Below are 18,261 nucleotides of genomic sequence, written 5' to 3'. Positions count from 1 at the left end.
ACTCAGCAGCCAGCTCTATCAGCTTCCCTCCTTCACACCTCCATGAGCCAAACAAACCTCACTCAACTGATTCCAGGACACATTTCCAACCAGAGAACACCCTCACAGCCCCCTTCCCAGCAGGTGGTGAGAACAGATGTGATTCACAACAGGGTGTCATGGGAAGCACAGTGAATCAGCAGCAGCAGCTCCTGGACAATGTGAGGCAATAGGGAGGTGACACAGCTTTTATGTCACACAGTTACATCGGAACTAATGCCCCAAGTGCTGTCACTACACACCAAATAATTTAGGTTGGAAAAGACCTTGAAGTTCATCAATCCAACCTTTGTCTTGGAGCACCTTCACAACAAACCCATTTAAGAGCAGTGCAATCACCTTTCTCTCCCCTCTTTTGGAAACTTCCTTTCAGCTTGGACTTGGCCCACAGGTAGATGCTCCAAGGCTCAGTTTCCAGCAGAGCTCCATGGAAAATTATTCCAATTTAACTTAGTTGTCCTTAAAAAGGTATGTGCCAACAGGAAACTCTTTCTGTAGAGATTCAGAAGTCCTCCTGTACATTCTGACAGCCTCTGAGTAGAGTATTTACAAGTAATGACTAATTGAACCCCAAGCAGAGCATTCCATGCCAAGGCCCATTTCCAGCACCATGCACAGCTTCTTTCAGGCAGGACTTCTGGAGGGCTGTGATTGACAAGGTCTCTAATGAACGCTAATTGAAGCCTCAGCAGCCTGAAAAACCCAACAACAGATGTGGTGAAAGGGCAAACCACAAACTCCTTTGCTAATGGATGAAAAGTGTCTGGGCTGATGAGGGCCAGTGACCCAAAAATTCTCTTCTTCCACCCACCCTTTTACTTCATGTTCAAGTTTGGGCCATTTCCCTTGTCAGCACAACACTTGGGGGCAGTCATGGACAGTCCTGGACATACTCCATGTATTCACTTGGGGACCAAGCTGCTCTTTTATGAGCCACAAGCAGCAGAACATGGATAGAGTAAGAGGGACCTCAGGAAGGGAACTTAGTGTAGTTACCCCTCCCAACAGGAATTCCAGCCTAGGAGTGGTTTTAAACTGCCAGAGGGCAGGGTTAGATGGGATATTAGAAAGAAATTCCTTCCTCTGAGGGTGAGGAGGCCCTGGCACAGGGTGCCCAGGGGTGCTGTGGCTGTCCCTGCATCCCTGAAGTGTCCAAGGCCAGGCTGGATGGGGCTGGGAGTGAGGTGGTCTCATGGAAGGTGTCCCTGCCCATGGCAGGGGGTGGCACTGGTGGAGCTTTAAGGTCCCTCCCAACCCAAACCATTCTGGGATTCTGGAAAGAAGATGCCATATTCTTACTGTGTTAGTTTTGGAAAACTCTTTACATACAATGACATTTCTAAGCCATCTTCTCTCCTTTCAATGGATCTTAAGCAAGCAGCCACCATCAGTCTGGAGATGAAATCCTATAAAAACACCATGGCAAACTGAGCTGCAAACAGACTTCAGTACCCTAAACTTCACACCAAATACTGATATGAGCCTCTGCTGCACACCTACTCCACCGTGGCAGTGCACTGAGCAAGGAAGCCCAGCACAAGGAAGTCAAGAAGTCAGGGTGCCACATTTTACAATTCTCCCCCAAGCTGAATCAACCTGCTCTTGCTCCTCATGCATTTGGAGTCTGCTGCTTTCCTCAAGGAGGTTATTGTCTGCTAATGGGACAAGCAGCAGAATTGAAACATCAGATGTAAAGGTCTGGATGAAATTTGCCAAAAAAAGGTCAAAAAACTATTTGCTCAAGTCTGGCTCATGAAGTTTCTGGAGCTATTACAGGTGGCAGGGCACACACTGCTCTTGTCTAACCAGTGGAGAATTCAGGAGGTCAAGCTGAGAGTGGCTGCAGAACTGGTCTACAGGTGTCTCAACAATAAAGGAATGGTGCTGGATTTAACAAATTATTTCATCTCTGCCCCAGAGGAGGGGTTGCAATGCCTCGTGTGGGGGTCACAGACCCTCCCCCTAACAAGCACCAAACTGCTCTGGTTCATGTTACACCATGAAAAGGAGCCCAGGGAGCGTGTTGCTGATGGAAAGCATGTAGAGCACTAATGAGCACCATCCAAAAGTAATTCCAGCGTTTAGAGGTACCCAGCAATTTTCTGCGTCATTAAAAAGCCTCAGACCAATTACATAGTCAAGCTTACCATGGCTCCCCAAACAACTCCTCGTTTTGAGTGGTCCTGGGAGCTGCTCAAACCCCAAAACCTGCTCAGTCCTCCCAATTTCATCACAAAACCAACCATGTCACACCAGATCAGATCAGTGATTTAGTTACTTGTGTCCTACCTCCGGCAACAGCCACAAAAACGATGCTTTAGGTTGCCAAGAGTTTTGGGGGCACAGATGTAGCCAATTACTAAATGGTTTCAAGAGCAAGAAATAATCCCTTCCTGCAGGGAATAATTTTTTCCTGACCCCCAGAGCTCTCTTACCTGTACCTTGGCTTACATAAGTAAAAGAAATGTTTAGAGTTTGATAAATTCAAGTCAGCCACAATTTTTTGACCACAGCTTACCAACACCAGCTTTAGAAGCACTTCCCAACCAAACCTCTACCTGGTGAGCAGCTGCTCTTCTGCACAAATTTAGAAGCTTAGGTCAGAAATAAGCCATGTGTTTAGACTGGACAGTAGAATCCAGTTTTCCCACTAGCAGACTCTGCATACATTAAATCCATATTTCAGTAACACCTTCAATTACTCCAGAGGCAACTGTGCCACACAGTGTTTTAAGGGACAGTTGGCACTAACCAGGTTATTACAGCCCAAACATGCATCACAGGATGTGCAACTTGTAATGAGTCTAGAAATCCTTCTTAAGTCAGTTTTCCTCTCCAGCAGTGTGTAAAGGACAACACAAGCTCCAGGGACAAGCAGAAAAAAAGGCATCAGACACAAGATGGTCAACCAGGTTTGGTTTTTGACACTAGACTGCAGAACATCTGATAGAGCACAAATTATAAATAGATTTGGGTGTTCTCCAGATGCCCAGACATTCTCAGCAGTGTCTTTGCAGCGTGTGGGGCAGCACAGCCACTGCACCTCCCAGAGCTGCACACAACAGGCTGCTCAGCAGGAGATAACACCCAGGTACAAGGGCCTGCACCCATCTGTACACACTGTCCCACATTCAAACAGCAGCCTCCAACCTGGCAGAGCTGGTGAGTTCATTAAGAGAGCTGCTAATGACCCTTTATCCCCAGGTGTCCTGCACACACAGCCCAAGTCAGTCGTGGATTCCTGACATTGCTCAGCCAATGGTTGTTCTACCTTGCCAAAAGGCAAGGGGACAGACAGATCAGCACAGCTTCGAGATGCCTCAGAATCTCTTACATACCAGGCCTTTGTCACAGCACTTCTTGGGGACAGCATGCAGTACTCACCAAGTCAATGAGGTCACTGAGATTCTTCTCTATCTGCTGCGGAGGCAGACGCCTCATCAAATCCAAGGCACAATCCAGCTGCTGGTCACTCTGCAGGAACAAAAGGAGCCCTTGGTCACAAGGTGGACAGGTAACACAACACACAGCTCCCAGCTCCCAGCAGCATGCTTTGCATTAATACAAGTAAAGTTCATTACATCTGATTGTGGACCATAACACCGTGCAGGTGATGGAAAGGAGTGCAGTCCTCCCTGACCAAAACTGCTTCTCATGTTTGTGTTTAATGTGTTGTTTATCCACAGTATCTCAATAACAACCTGGGTTAGGGAACTGAAAGCTCCTTCTCCCAAAGCAGGTTTAATACTTCCTCATTTGCACTGATCAGTTTGAGATAACCAGCACCCAAGACAAACTCTGCTCCACCACAGAGCTCCCTCTCCCCTGCAGCTTTGTCAGAAAACCAGAATGAAACATGCACGTAAAGTATGATCCATGACACAGACCAAGAGCTGCCTGTAGGTAAGAAATGAGGGGCATCAGTTCTTTAGAGCTAACACAGCAACTTTCTCCAAAGGGCTCACTGTAGCTGGTCTCACACCAATTCTGATACAAAGAAACACTCCTCAACTCCACTTCAGAGTCAGAAAATGTGCCCCAGACACTTGAGGAGTTGAGCCATGGTCCTGACATAACCTTTAGCCGTCCTTTTCACCAACAGACACAAACAGACACCTTCCTGCTGACCTAACAGCACCAAAAATCTGCACAAGTTCCTTTGATCCCAGGTCAGGTGGAGCACAACCAGTTTGTTTTCACTGCTCCTCCCCTCCTTTTTCTCTTTGCCGTTTCCAGCCACCCAAATCCCACGAGCTGAGCTTTCATTTCACCCTCCTGAGTTCTGTCAAGCTCCCAAAGTCTTATTTAAAAACCAGCTTCAATTCTAACACAGTTCCATTATCACATTATTCAGTGCAGCAGCCCCCAGGACAGGGAGAAACAGGAAGCCAAGTTTCCTGCAATTAAGCTAAACCTGTGGAATGAGGGAAGGAGGGAATGCTCAGTTCAGTGGACATCCATTAGGAAGCTGTTCTTTAGATGGCCAGGAGAATGGAATTCCTCAGTTTTAGCTACTGAACTCTGAGACCCCAAGGACAGAGACAGCCCAGCTCCTGCAGCCAGGCCCAGGCAGAGGATCTCTCTTCCCAAGTATTGCCCACACCTCCACATCTCCTGCATCCAGGAGGAAACCTGGCACATTGTCACAGGGTCGTGCTCCTCACTTGTGGATCATGGGAACACTTAGGGCAGTGCTCTGTCCTCCTCTATCAGCTGGAATTGTTTAAAAGACAAAAAAGTCTAGGGGAGGATATTAAAAACCACCACTAAAGCTGCAACCCCAGAGCAAGTATTTTACAGGGAGGCAAACTGAAAATAAAATACACTGCATGGAGGACAATCCACACTTGCAGTGTTTATGGATTAACCAAGAGAACCTGGAGTGACCATTTTTTACCCAATACATTCAACAACAGCTGTAAAACACACGAGCAGGATTGTTTAAGGCAGAGATTCTCCAGGGGGTTCACACACAGCTGACATCCATGGCTGTGTGCAATGGAAAAACAAGAATATGCAGGCACACACAGTGCCTGGTACAGTGTATTCCCCTGCTATCCAGGAGGTAAAAGCAACGCTGAGCAGCAGGACTCCTCAGCTTCTTGCAGAACATTTAGGTAATTAAACAGCTTGCCAGCAGATCTCTCAAAGCACCAAAATAAAGGCAGGTTCTGCTGTAGTTGTGTCCCTAAATCCATGGTTATACAGTCCCTTTAATCCCGCATAAATCCGGCTGGAATGGTCAAAAAGGCAACGCAAGCTGACAGGTTACAGAGCCAAGTGGTACCTTGGGGTACTGCAGACATCTGGTATGACCTATTTCAGAACTGAACAGGGAAGTGAACCAGGATCTTTCGCTCCTGGTTCCTTCTCTGCAGGTGAAAGATTAAATCTTTAAAAGATTTAAAGGTGTGTGGTCAAACCCAGCCTTTGGTTCAAACCCCGCCTCTGCCCAGCTGAAGATCTGGAGCAGCTGTAGCCACTGACACAGAGAGACAGGAATCACATCCCAGTGCCAGCACCAGCAGCACAGTGATTTTAGAGATGCTGCACATCCCAGGGATGTGCTGCCACTGCAGTTGTGACAGTGGCACTGGATCAGTGGTGCTGAAACCCCCCAAAGCCCTCACACAACTGTGGGAGAGGAAGGTGCTCTGGGGGAACCCAGGACGTGTGTCAGTACCTCTCCAAACCCCACCTACTTCTCAAAACTTCACCTGTCCTGGACTTCCACTTGCTTAATTCTTTTGTAAAATCATACACTGAAGACCAGTTTTTTTAACAGAGCTCCAGACAAAACATTTCCATGGAATTGTTGCCTTTATCCAAGAAGATGCCCCTGAAGCCCTGCTCTCTGAGCAGGTGATCAGTCAGGCTGTCTCCAGGCTGGGCTGCTCCCAAAGCCAAGCTCTTTGAGCTTGCAGGATTTAATGAGCTTAGTGTTTACTTGACAGGAGGTCGTTTTCCACCATTCCTGTTTCATCCAGTCCAGAACCTCCTGTGGAGGAGCAGGGAGTTCAGACAGAAATTTTAAATGAAGTTTTATTACAGCTGAAGTCACTGAAGGATTTAGAGATCATAGGAATCTCAAAGACTGAAAATATTAGCTTAGATGAAAGCTCTTTAATAAGTTTCCTTTAAAGATGTTTGCCTATCTAGAATCTCCACTTAAGCACCTGTTAGAGCATTCCTATGGCACTACCCCAGGGAAAAAGGTTATGAGGATGTCTGTAGTATTTAGTTTACAGCTTCCTTTGTCAGCACCTCCTCTTCTTTTTGGCCTCTTTGCTGTATTTAGCTTATTTCCAAAAGAGAAACCCTCTCACAACAGCCACAGATCACTGGTCATTGGGTACTCTGTGTTAAAGCTCAGATCAGAAAAAACAGTGCTGAAAAAAAAAAAAAAAAAAAAAGTATAAATGTGTAGTTGTAAAGGGGCACAGCTGTGCACCTTAGTTTTAAAGGCTGAGTATGGGCAGATGTCATTCAATGCAGAAAACACAAACAAAAAAAACCCAGGTAGTTACTATAGACACCTGCCTAAAGCCCAGAGCTCCCTGGGCTGAGGGGCTCAGGGTACCATGTGCTGGAAGCACCAGCAAACAGGAGCTGACCCAACACCACACAAACCTGGGAGCCAGGAGCTGCCCCTGCCCAGCCCCCGGCACCAAACCCGAGCTGCAGCCCTGGCAGTGACCCACAGCAGGCTGCAGCACCCCAGCACAGCACAGCACCTGATCACTGAGCTCTTCTGCTGCAGGAGACACAGCCAGAGCCTCTCCAGCTCTAGCAGACACAGGAACACTTCGGTGAAGTGGCACCTGTTTACTCTTTTCAACAGACACCAGCACCCCGATGACTTACCACTGCTATTCTGCTTTTTTAAAATATCTTTACATGTGCTTTTGACTACACACACTTAGAGAAATCCACGGGCTTTATTCCCAAGTTTGGCAATGGACAGTTCTCCACTGCCAGTTACCTGAGAATTAACCCATACCCCATCTTCCAGGAGGCCTTACACAAACCTGCAGCTCTCCCATCCCAAGGCCACTCCACCTGAAAGGAGGTAAAAGACCTGATTTAAAGCTCCTGGCCTTTCAGTCAGCAGGAATTTGCTCCCATATATCCACAGCCCTGTGGACTGAATCTCCCTTCACACCTCTGTTGGGGAACTCCTGCTCATCTGACCCTGTTACTGCTGAGCATAAACAGAGCTGGGCAGTGCCTTCAAACAGAAACCCAGGCTGGTTTCACTTCTGTGCTCTATTTCTGTATTAACCTCACTTGCAAGTTCCTGAGCCAAGAGCTGAGACAGCTCAGTGCTACAGCACTGGGAGCTTCACCCAGTTTAGCCTTTTCTGGGAAATAATTCAGTTGGGCCACCAAATCTTTTCACCAGCAACCCCAGTGATCCAGCTGAGAACAACTGGGGACCTCGAAATTACTGCAGACAAAAAAGCCACACACCTGATATAACAGATAAACACCTTGGAGACACTTCACATGCAAGTTTTACTCAGGATTGGCATCTGAAAGGTTACCCAAATTGAAAGTACAAGGAGCATCTCAATGTTCAAACAGCAAAAATCTAAGGTAAATACCCCGAGACACAGTGCAGCCAGAACATCTGCTCAGTGCCATGCAATTCAAAGCAACCACATATCAGATCACTCTGATCACTGGTCAGTCTGCAGGCAAATATCTCTGTAAATTAATCCAGGGCCTGAAGTACACAACCAGCAAACGACTTTTTCCTCCCTTTCAAGCTGCAGACATACCCAAGATTGTAAATCACATTATTTCCTGTCAGTTCTCCCAACAGGAATGTCTGACTAATGTTTCAGCTTTGTGGTACTACAACACTAAGTTTTTTTAATTGAAACAGATACCCAGCTTCCCCTCCTGCTTGTCATTTTAATCCCTGCCAACTTCCAGAGCTCCAAGGGCAGAAGACTCCCTTTTCCAATTACACAATAGGATAATATTACTGCTAGAAGCTGCAGCAAGGGTTGAATTATTGTAACCCATGGGTAATAAAAAGTACAGTAGTATGTTAAGTTGCAGGGTTCCCTTCTCAGCTGTCAGCATTCACTTTTTAGGATATTAGATGGGAAGGGGAATAACTGTCTGACCTGGGAAAGCCCAGAGAAGTTCCGCACTCATGACGTTTCCATCAGCTGCACACATTCCTCACAATCTGTTTTTCCACATTATTTTTCCCTTGACTATTAACCCTCCTCTGGCAGATCCTATCTAAAACTATTTGTAATGGATTCATAAATCACAGCTCCGTGACAGCAAGGTGTGCTAGGGGAGAAACAGCAACAGCACACTTAGGAAACAATCAAAGGTAATAAAACCTGAGTGCAGGCTCTGCTATGGACAGTCATAAAAGGTCAAAGATTATTAAAAACCAAGATATTGGTGCAGACCTCGTTCTCCTTCTCTTCAGCTGCTTTTACCTTTGTCTGGTTTTGGTTGGGACAGATCCAGTGGCTTTTATTATCTCAAACACTTCTGACCACGTCATACTCTGAGCAACGAGCTCAGCCCCGTTTGCTGCGGTCACGACCAAACAGCCCAAGTGCTGACACCACTGGTTCCACGAAGACTGAGTGAGAAGGATTAGAGATTAAAATAAAAGCAAGAAGTGATGGATCGGAAGGCTTTAGCAGAAGCTGCTGTACTGTCTCCCCCAGGTCCCCTGTAATCTGTATTTATTTACAGAGCAATTGTACAAGTCACGTCACAGCCTTTGAGTCAGCGAATCCTCCCTGGAGACATCCTCCTGCACATTATTTATTTTATTCTGCTGTGCTCTAACTTTTAAGTACAAGTGAGCACATAGCAGTTCTAGCTCCAATTAATGACTGAACATGCTCTCACAACTTGTTTTCTGAATTCAGGTCTCAGTGCTGTACACACTGCAAATATCCCCAGAAACCCTGAGCAGCTTTTGTCCTCCATTGCTCCAGGAATGGAACACACGTGAAATTCAGAGGGACAAGAAGGACCTCTTTTGAGATTCTCTAGGAATAAGTAACTCCTACATCTGCCCTGAAGCCTCATGCAGGGGAGCTAAAATAATCCATGGGTAGGAGAGAAGTGAGGCAGCTTCACTTGCCCTGGCACCAGAGTGCTGCTGATATCAGATACTTCTCACCATTTCGGGCTGCCAACAGAGCCATGGCAAATCCTGCACAGATTAAAGGAGCAGCAACGGGCTTCTAGGGGCAGCTACCAAAGAGATCTTCTCCTCCAGACAAGCTCAAGGATCAGTGTTTTGCCAAATCTTTATCACTTTAGCCTCCAGCAGCTCTTCCAAGCATCCTTGCAATCCATCAGCTCTACCTGATTTCCCTTCCTCCTTCCCACCTCCAAACCAGTTCTCTGTCCACAGGACAAGTCCCAACACGCCAGCTCAACTCTAAAACAATGATCAAATGAGTTATAATATATTGAAGGCACTCCCATCTGTGAGCTTCTAAATAATCCAGAGCTGCCTGCAGCCTAATCTCATGGACCAACCAGCTGTCAAAACATTTTACATCCAGGGAGAAGCAACTACAACCCCTGATAGTGTCTGGAGCAGGGCACTTGCCTGTAATTCCCTAACTGCTTACAAGTAAGGATGCAGCATCTCCAGGAGCACATTCTGCAGGTGGTTTCCAGCCCTGCAGGTGTTTTCTGACCAGATGCAGCCCCTGGTAGCACATCTACAGAGGTGCACAGCACACAGGGAAAATTAACATTTCCTTGGCACCTCCTTCCCAGCAAGGATGTATTTCCAGATGGCACATACTTGTGTCTACTCTCAAAACTAACTTACCACTTTAGTTTATAAAAATCCAGTGCAAGTCTCCACCATGTGTCCAAGGAAAAGAGCCATCACACAGCACCATTAGAGCAGGATGGAGCAGCACCAAGGCTTTCTGGGAAGAGCTATTCATCCTGACCTTTTGCCAGGATCACTAATGATTTCTGCACCAGCATTTGTCTTCTGGGTAACAGAAACAATGTTTTATTTATTAAACTTGTCATTGAACATGACAATGCAATTTACTGGCTTTCATCTGGTGCCAAGAATTCCTGTGAAGCATAAAGTTTGCAAAAAGTCACTTCCCAATAAATCGTGGCAGTGAGTGACTATGCAATCTGTTAGCCCCACATGAAAGAGGAAAGTGGGGGCTACAGATAAAAGTTGCACAGATTGATAAAAAACATGTCTAACTTTTAATAAATGGATTAAAGACATTGAAGTTGCCTGTAGACCTGACCAACTTTGCCAGTAGGTTTTACAACTAATATTACTGCACAGTGGGGGGGTTTCCCCATTTTAAGTTTCAATTTCACACAAAATAACCTTTTCTTTGTTAGCTCTAACTACAGACAGGAAATCTTAGCTAAACAAAATGTAAATAACCTGTTACAGCACAGCACTGAGTGACACAAACTCGGCCTGATTTTGCAACCTCTTCATGAGGCAGCTGCAACACCTGGTTCACTACCAGGGGAGATGAACACAAGTCTTTGTGCCCCAAAAGGTTTTGAATTCACCCACTGCAGCAGGTTCACAAGTCTGGTGACCTGTTTTTCACAGTCTTCCTGCCTTCCACTCAAATCTTCTGAGGAAGAGCCCAAATCCATCCCCAGAGAAGGGCTGCCTAATTTTTACAGGGGTCACTTCTTTTATTTTTTAGATTGAAACCATAATTACTACAAACACAGCAGCTCTTGAGATGCAACGCTGCCATTTGCCATCCTGACCATCTACAAACATGTCATTTCTGATGCTTTCTTTTAATCCTGCTAATGCTCCATGACCTTTACAAATGCTCTTCTCTTCTATGCACTGTTTGCTTCACGTTCCAATCAGCCTGGTCACAAAAGGTTTGGAACTGCTCAATTGAAATGGAGAAGTTTTTTTCCTGCAGAAACAGCTAAGTTGGGCAAGTTGGTCGTGGTCTGACAGATCCAGGTTCTCCTTCCAGTCAACTGCAACTTAAATTCTGTTTTGTGAGAAATCACATCAAAAGCATTTGAGAAAATCCACACTGCAGAGCAGCAGGGAACATGCACTGTATCTGAAGGTGACAGCAAACATCCTGTGCTTACTCACAGCAGAACTAAGTGTCAACATCCCAAATTCAGATTTGCTCTATCCCAGCTCTCCTTGGAGCCTACAGCTGCCCCACTTCAGATGCAAACTCAGCACTTTCCAGCTCCCGGAGGCTGCAGCCAGGGTTGTAAATTCAGGAGATAACTCTGGCAAGTAACTGGATTCCTGGCAAGGCAGAGAGCAGAGAGGATCTCTCATTAGCCCTCTTCCCTGAAAGTTCTCCCATTCCTCAAAGGTCAAAAAGTAGGTTAATATGCCTTCTGCTGGGTCTTGCACTACACACCTCAGTGACTGCCCTGCAGAGCTCCCAACAGTCCAGTTCTGTCCCAGGAATTCAAGTTTTAAACCAGGAAGCTCCTGGGTTTCTATACCTATAGGCCACAGGAATATCACACCTAACGACATATCCACACCTCCCAGCATCCCTTCCTTTGCTGTAATTCCCAGACCTGCCTACCCCTGCAGTTTTTCCATGCCTTCCTTGCCACTTTGGAACCTGCCTGCCCTACCCCAAAATCCCACCTGGAGGCAGCCCCAGCCCCACACAGGCTCTGCAATCATCAACCCAAGCAGTGGGACATGTTCTGTGGGAGCAGGGCTCACCTGGCACTGCCAGCTTCCAGCCCTGTCACCTTTCTCCTTCACTCTCACATGAAGTCAGCAGTTATTCCACTGCCCAGTCTGCACCTCACCAAGCCCTGGGTTAGTCCTGCCTGGACTCAGGGCTACGTGAAGCTGGTTTTGACCACCCAGTGGAGCATCATCAATACCGAGCCAAGATTACACCCAAAGCTCTCTGGGTGACCCCTGGATCTACAGGGTGACAGGATCTGGTGGGTAAATACAGCTGAAGTCAGCACAATGCAGCTGATATTTTACCTCATTCCTCCATTTCAAGGCTCTCTCCTCCCTTGAATTAACACACCAAAAAGCCCCATCTCTTGTTTCCTGAGCCTGTCTCAGGTTGCAAGCCCAGGCTGGCAGCCAGGCCCCCAGTGCCTGGGCTGGCAGAAGCTTTTTGATTCCTGGTATTTACAGAGGCAAAAATGTCCAGGGAAGGCAGGTAACAGGACATCACTTTCAAACTCAGCAGTTTGACTAATGGAAAAGAGAGAAAATATCACCTGAAGAAACGCAAACAAAATTCCCTGAGAGAATAAAGAGTATTTTATTTATGGTGGCTTCAGGCAACCACTAAGCTTCTGTCTTCAGTGCAGTCTCAAACATGTTTCCTTCCACACAAAATCCCCTTACTTAAGTGCTGTTTTCAGTCCTGTTTCAGCTGATGCTGCTAAAATGGTGAGATCCTGAGTTCTGCTTTCACCCAGGCTCGTAACACTCCCACTTTGCCACAAGGACGTGACTGAAATTCCAAGTCAATGCACCAGGAAAGGGCTCGGCTCCACTTTCTGTGGAGGACATCCTCTTCAGACTCAGGGAAGGACACTCTCTGCAGCACGGCTGCAACACCTGGAGGCAAGTCCCAAGGGGCTAAACCCAGAGCCAGGGCTCCCAAACCAACCCTGCACTGAAAATAATGCAGGTGCACTGATGAAATATATAAACTAGGGAGGTTTTAATATGCACAGAGCAGGAATAAAGTAGGCAACTTATGAGCAGGGCAGCCAGATAAGTCAAGTGCCTGCAAATCCATTTCCTAATTCTTCAGCCCAGCTTGGAAGGTGTGGCACAAAGAGCAGGAGCTCAAAGCAAGTTGTGTATTTCCTCCTAAAGCTTACAAGAGCGAGCGAGGGCAAAACAGCAGCACCAGATAATACAAGGAAATTAATCTACTGGTTGGTGCCAAGGCTCAGACCACCACTCCAGGAAACACAGCACCAGGTATTACCTAATGCAACTAAAGTCATTCTAAATAGAAGGTTATCTTGGGCATAGAACAACAGAATAGATCCTGCTTTCAATTCCTCACTCAAAACTCCACTGTATCAAAAATGCAGGAGGACAGGGTTCCACTGCATCTGACATTACAGAGGAGAATGACAATAATTTAGCTCAGAAACAAGCAAAGGCCCTTCTCAAATCCACCCTCCCATAATAAATCATCTCAGCTCAACCAACAGGGAAATGCCTTCAAAACTTCCTCAATAACACATTCCCCCTCGTGCCCCACCAAGGAAGTTTCAAAAGCAAATGTCTGATCTAGCACACTGCCAGGAGCTCCAACTTCCCAGGACAACCTGTAAGGAAGCATCTGTTCCCATCCTGCTTTAGGACATAGGACTAATAAGTGAATTTGGGCCACTGGATCAGGTCCAGGAACCCTGAATTATTCAGCTCAAGAGTTTCACACTCTCCCAGTGTTTCAGTCACACTTTAACCAGGTTTCCACTGCAGTACTTGGTCACTTCACACAGGAACCCCTCAGTCATGGACTATTAAATATTTAAGAGGGCATCACACCAAAGATGAAGAAAAAGATCAGTTTATACTCCAGTTTGAAGTGGCCACACCCCCAGTGGAATGGCCTGAGCTCTTGATCTTCAAGCTAGAGAAGCTTTTTAATTAGCACAACCTATCAGCAAACAAAATTTGGGCTAAAGCCCAACTAGAGAGAGCAGGAAGCCTGGGAAAAGCTTGTATTGGTCATTAATTACTCCTTCAGGGATGAAGCCTCTGTGGTGCAAAGAAACTCAAATTTGGAATCCCACGTTTTTAAGTGAGATTTTTTTGCCTTTATTCATGGAAATGGAAAAGGCTTAGGAAGAACTAAAGCATACACAAGCTTTGGAACCTTCTCCTTGCATTAAGGAGAGACACAAAGATTTATTTGGTTGAGGCTTTTTAAATTCTTCAGGACTCCCAGCATCAATCAGTGGGAAAGGAGGAATTTTTATAATGCACTTTAAAAATCCGTTTATCAATCACTTTATAAAGTGATTGTCTAAAACACATTGACAAAAACAGAAGATCAGCATCTCTTTTGAGTATCTTCTGTAAACATCTCCTTCACCTGGAAAAAAAAAGTTATTAAAGCATATTGGATTAAAGTAGGGTAAAAAAACAGGGCTGAGCATGGAGAGGGCTCTGAGCAACCTGCTCTAGTGAAGGAGTCCCTGCCCACAGAGGGGGCTGGACTAGATGGCCTTTAAAGGTCTTTCCAACCCAAACTCTCCTGGGATTCCATAGCCCTAAACTGTGTACAGGCACCTTTCAGAACCTCACATTTCTCCAGGAAAACTGCTCCCTTCAGCAGGCACTGAAAATAGTTTTATTTTACCTTGAGGAGCATCTATCACAGTGTGAACCAGCTCAAAGGGGACAAATGGCAGCAAAAATACTTCTCCACAAGTTTACTTTGGATGTGAAGAGCTCCTTGGATTTGACCAAACATCCTCACAAAGGGTGGGCAGAAAGACAAACACGGGCACTGGCACTGCCCATCGAGTCTGCAGAAGTATCCCAAGTCTAAATTGGAATTTTAAGGCTTTGGAGTGACCTAACTGGGACCTTCCAGTGCCTGAAGGGAGCTGACAGGAGGCATGGTGACAGACTGTGGACAGGGGATGGAGGGACAGGACACAGGCAATGGCTTCCCACTGCCAGAGGGCAGGGATGGGTGGGATCTCAGGAAGGAATTGTTCCCCCTGAGGGTGGGCAGGCTCTGGCACAGGGTGCCCAGAGAAGCTGTGGCTGCCCTGGATGTGTCCAAGGCCAGGCTGGATGGGGCTTGGAGCATCCTGGGACAGTGGAAGGTGTCCCTGCAGGGATGGAATGGGATGGGCTTCAAGGTCCCTTCCACATCAAGTCATTCCATGATTCTCTGATGCACCACCAGCAAACTGGACCAGCACAGAGCACTGGGAAGTGCTGGATGATGATGGGCCACCCATGTTCCCCAGCCATCCTTCACCCAGGGAAGTCAAGGGATGGATACAAAGCTGGCAGCTGTGGAAGTAGAAATTGAGAAGGGCAGCATTGTCATTTTCCCAAAGAAAGTAATTGCTCAACTCAACTCCAGTAATAAGGACTAAAAATAGTCACCCAAAAGAGCTGAGCTGCACTTTCATTCTGTTTCACTCCCAGATGTCAACTAGTCCCATATCAGCATATATATTTACCATATGAGGAAATCCTGTTTGAACAACTTCAGCTTGTGAATGCTCTTCCCTCCCTACTAAACCACAAGATTAAGCATCACTGCAATGGCAGTATTCCCTATCCCAGTGATAGCCTCTGACTTGATAATTTTGGGAATTTGCTGCTTAAGATAACATTTAGCTAAGCTCACACACTTGGCTTGCCTAATAAAACAAAGACTCTACAAAAGAGCTGAAGTTGGTGTTTCCTGGAAGGCACAGGGTGCAAAGGACTTGCTGTGGATACTGAAAACGTCTCCACATCCCCATAACACATGGTGGAGGTCCAAAAGGGACACAACCAGGTTAGAGATGGGCTCTGATTCCAGACAAACAACTCCTATCCTGAAAATATTAGTGACCCTGAGCAGCACACGAGGTTTGTGTTGGTGTCACTGTCACATCACACACCCTGGGCTGTGCTTCACTGCTCCTTATCTGTCTCACAAATCCTAGGTGGATCATGCACAGCCAGCACTACACTAGACAGTCTGAATTTATGGATGATTAAACCATAACTTTTACTAAAATTGTCCTCCTTTTCCTCCAGAGCTGCATAGCAGAAGAAATCCTTGCTAACATGCCCAGGCCAGTTTACATAACCTGGAAAGGAAGGGGTTTATTTTTACAAAGAGTAACCGGATTCCATCCCTCCATAACCCACAGTCCCCGAAATCTCAGCAGACCCACTCTCCCAAGTCCTGCTTTGCCCTGAAAGGTGCATTCCATTTGTTTTCAGCACAGGAGACACCATCCATCCAGGCAGTTCTCAAGCTTCATGTGTTGCCCTGCCCTGTTTCCCCGAGCACCTGACTGAAATGTGGGCACAGCTCCGAGTTCTCCAAGGAGACCAAGGTTCCCATCTCTGCTCCACTCAGACACTGGTCACCCTGTGCTACCAGGAAGGTGTCTGACCCAACATCCTGCACCACACCAACTGCTCTCCTCAGTGAAAGGGCCATGCCATCCTTTCAATGCTCCACTTGTGTATTCAAGTCTCAGACCACTAAAAGTAAAGATCCTGGAAGAGCCCTAAACACTGGGTTTACACATGAGCTGAAACTGGAGGCTGCAGGTTCATCCCTGAAGTCCACTCAACACTGAAAACCACCACATAGTGCTGGAAGTTCTGACCAAATTTCTCCTGTGCCCAGCGGTCTCCATGACTAAACATGAAGAAAACAGAAGGCAACAAAACACTCAGGAAATCTCCAAAGGATTTGTGCTCTACCTCCTCCAAATGACTGACAGTTACGTTTAAACCCTGACTGGATTCTCCTAACAGCACATCTTTACATCCCCTTCAAAGAAGTTGGTACCACTGTTGTTATTCTACATGAGGCCTCCTTGTTTTCTTTGAACCCTTTTCCTGTGAGGATTTTTGCAGTGGCAGAAGTTAGGACAGTTTGGTGGAATCCCAGTTTGAGATTCCAGAGTCAGGTCTCACACATACAGATTTCATTGTGTTAAGATAAGGTCCACAGCTGGAATAAGATGCTCTGTCCTGCCAGGACTCAGGTACAGCACCTGCTCTTGTTTGAACCATCAAGGAACAGAACTTTGATCATAACTGTTCCTTTCCTTTCACCTGACATTAATCCTTTATCCTGCATTATTCAGGTGGCTCCAGCTCCAGAGAAAAAACGTAAGGTATTGCCTCTGAAATTCCTACAGATGGAGGCAAGAAGTAAAGAATTACACTTGTGTGGTTAAACAGCCTTTAAATTGCTGTAGAGTCTGAGTCTGGGTTGTTGTTTTATGAACTAAACACATTTGAAAATTGCTGAATTGCCTTGCTGGAAAACCTGAATCTCAAATCCCCAACAGCACGAAGTGATGTGATTCCCCAGCAGTGACTCCATCCCTGAGGAGGCTCGGGAGAAGCCCCAGCCCGTGAAGGCAGGGAGCAGAGCAGGGCCTGGGCCAGCTCCTCTCCTCAGCGCCCCGGGCAGGAGCTGATGGAGGCTGCTCCCTTGACACAGCACCAAGGCTAAATCGAAAGGCTTTGTGCCCCGGGCTAATCCACTCGGGAAACACAGCGAATGGAGATTATTCCACACGGCTGAGGGAACTGGAGGTTCCCTGAGGAAAAGAAAAGTTCTCAGCCCTGTGAAGCAGCAGCACCCCCGGCTGTAGCACCCCCGGCTCGGGCGGCGCTTGATTTTCCTGTGTTTCGCAGGGTCCGTGAGATCTCAGCACACTCAGCACCGAGCCCAGCTTCCAACCGGTGGGAGACAACTTGGATTGATGCACAGCAGCGGCAGCGGCTGGGCCCGGCGCTCCCAGACGCCGCTGCACCCGCGCCCTTCGCAATACCCCGGGCGGTACCGTTCTCCGCCTAAGCGGAACCGCTCCCTGTGGGATTCTACAGCGTTTCCTCTGGAAACACCGCCCGGTACCGGGACCAGAGGGCTCGCAGTAACCGGGCAGAGGAGCCCCGGGTGAGCCCCCCGTGCCTGGGCCCCTGCGGGGCGCCGGGCTGAGCCTCCACCAGCCATAGCCCCCCTGCCGGCGCCCTTAGGCCGGGCCACCCCTCCCTGCATCCCGGCAGCACCGCCCGGGCTCTCCCTCCTTCCGTCCCCGCCGCCCGGGGGAGGCCGGGCGAGGCCCCCCGGTGCGAGGGGGCGGTGTCGGCGCGGGGGGTGGCGCGGGGGGGCTGTGCGGAAGGGCGGGGGCCGAGGCTGAGGGCGCGGGGCCGGCCCGCTCTCACCATGTCGGCTGGGCGGGTGCGCGGGGCGGTAGAACGGCGGCGCCTCCCGGTCCGTCCCTGTCGCTTCGACGCCGCGGCCCGTCCGCTTCCGCCGCCGCCCGGCAGTGAACATCCGGGTCAGCGCCGTCGGCCCCGCCCCCGCGCCGCTCCCCGCCAATCAGCGCGCGGCTCGCCAGCCATCGCCAAGTATGGATGCGCGGCGGCGGGGCGGGAGGGCGGGGCGGAGCGAACCACGCCATCGGCGCGGGGGGGACGAAGCGGACGGCGGCACCAACTGCGGCGCGGGGTGAGGG

The 18,261-nt window shown here is 47.9% G+C and overlaps 1 protein-coding gene across 2 annotated transcripts in view; it reads right to left on the bottom strand.

Annotated features, from left to right (window-relative positions):
* CAPZB (capping actin protein of muscle Z-line subunit beta) overlaps window positions 1–18,119 on the bottom strand; it is a 56,148-nt gene extending 38,029 nt beyond the window's left edge. For both annotated transcript variants that reach the window (XM_066334409.1, XM_066334410.1), the window contains exons 1-2: window positions 17,969–18,119; window positions 3,424–3,513 (exon numbers count right to left, since the gene is read on the bottom strand). In XM_066334409.1, coding sequence (XP_066190506.1) covers window positions 3,424–3,513; window positions 17,969–17,971 — 93 coding nt within the window. In that variant the 5' untranslated portion in view covers window positions 17,972–18,119. The remainder of the gene's footprint in view (window positions 1–3,423; window positions 3,514–17,968) is intronic.
* Window positions 18,120–18,261: the final 142 nt, after the last annotated feature.

This window comes from Sylvia atricapilla, chromosome 22 (assembly GCF_009819655.1).
Source record: "Sylvia atricapilla isolate bSylAtr1 chromosome 22, bSylAtr1.pri, whole genome shotgun sequence".
NCBI lineage: Eukaryota > Metazoa > Chordata > Aves > Passeriformes > Sylviidae > Sylvia > Sylvia atricapilla.
This window is presented reverse-complemented; position numbering and strand designations above follow the sequence as displayed.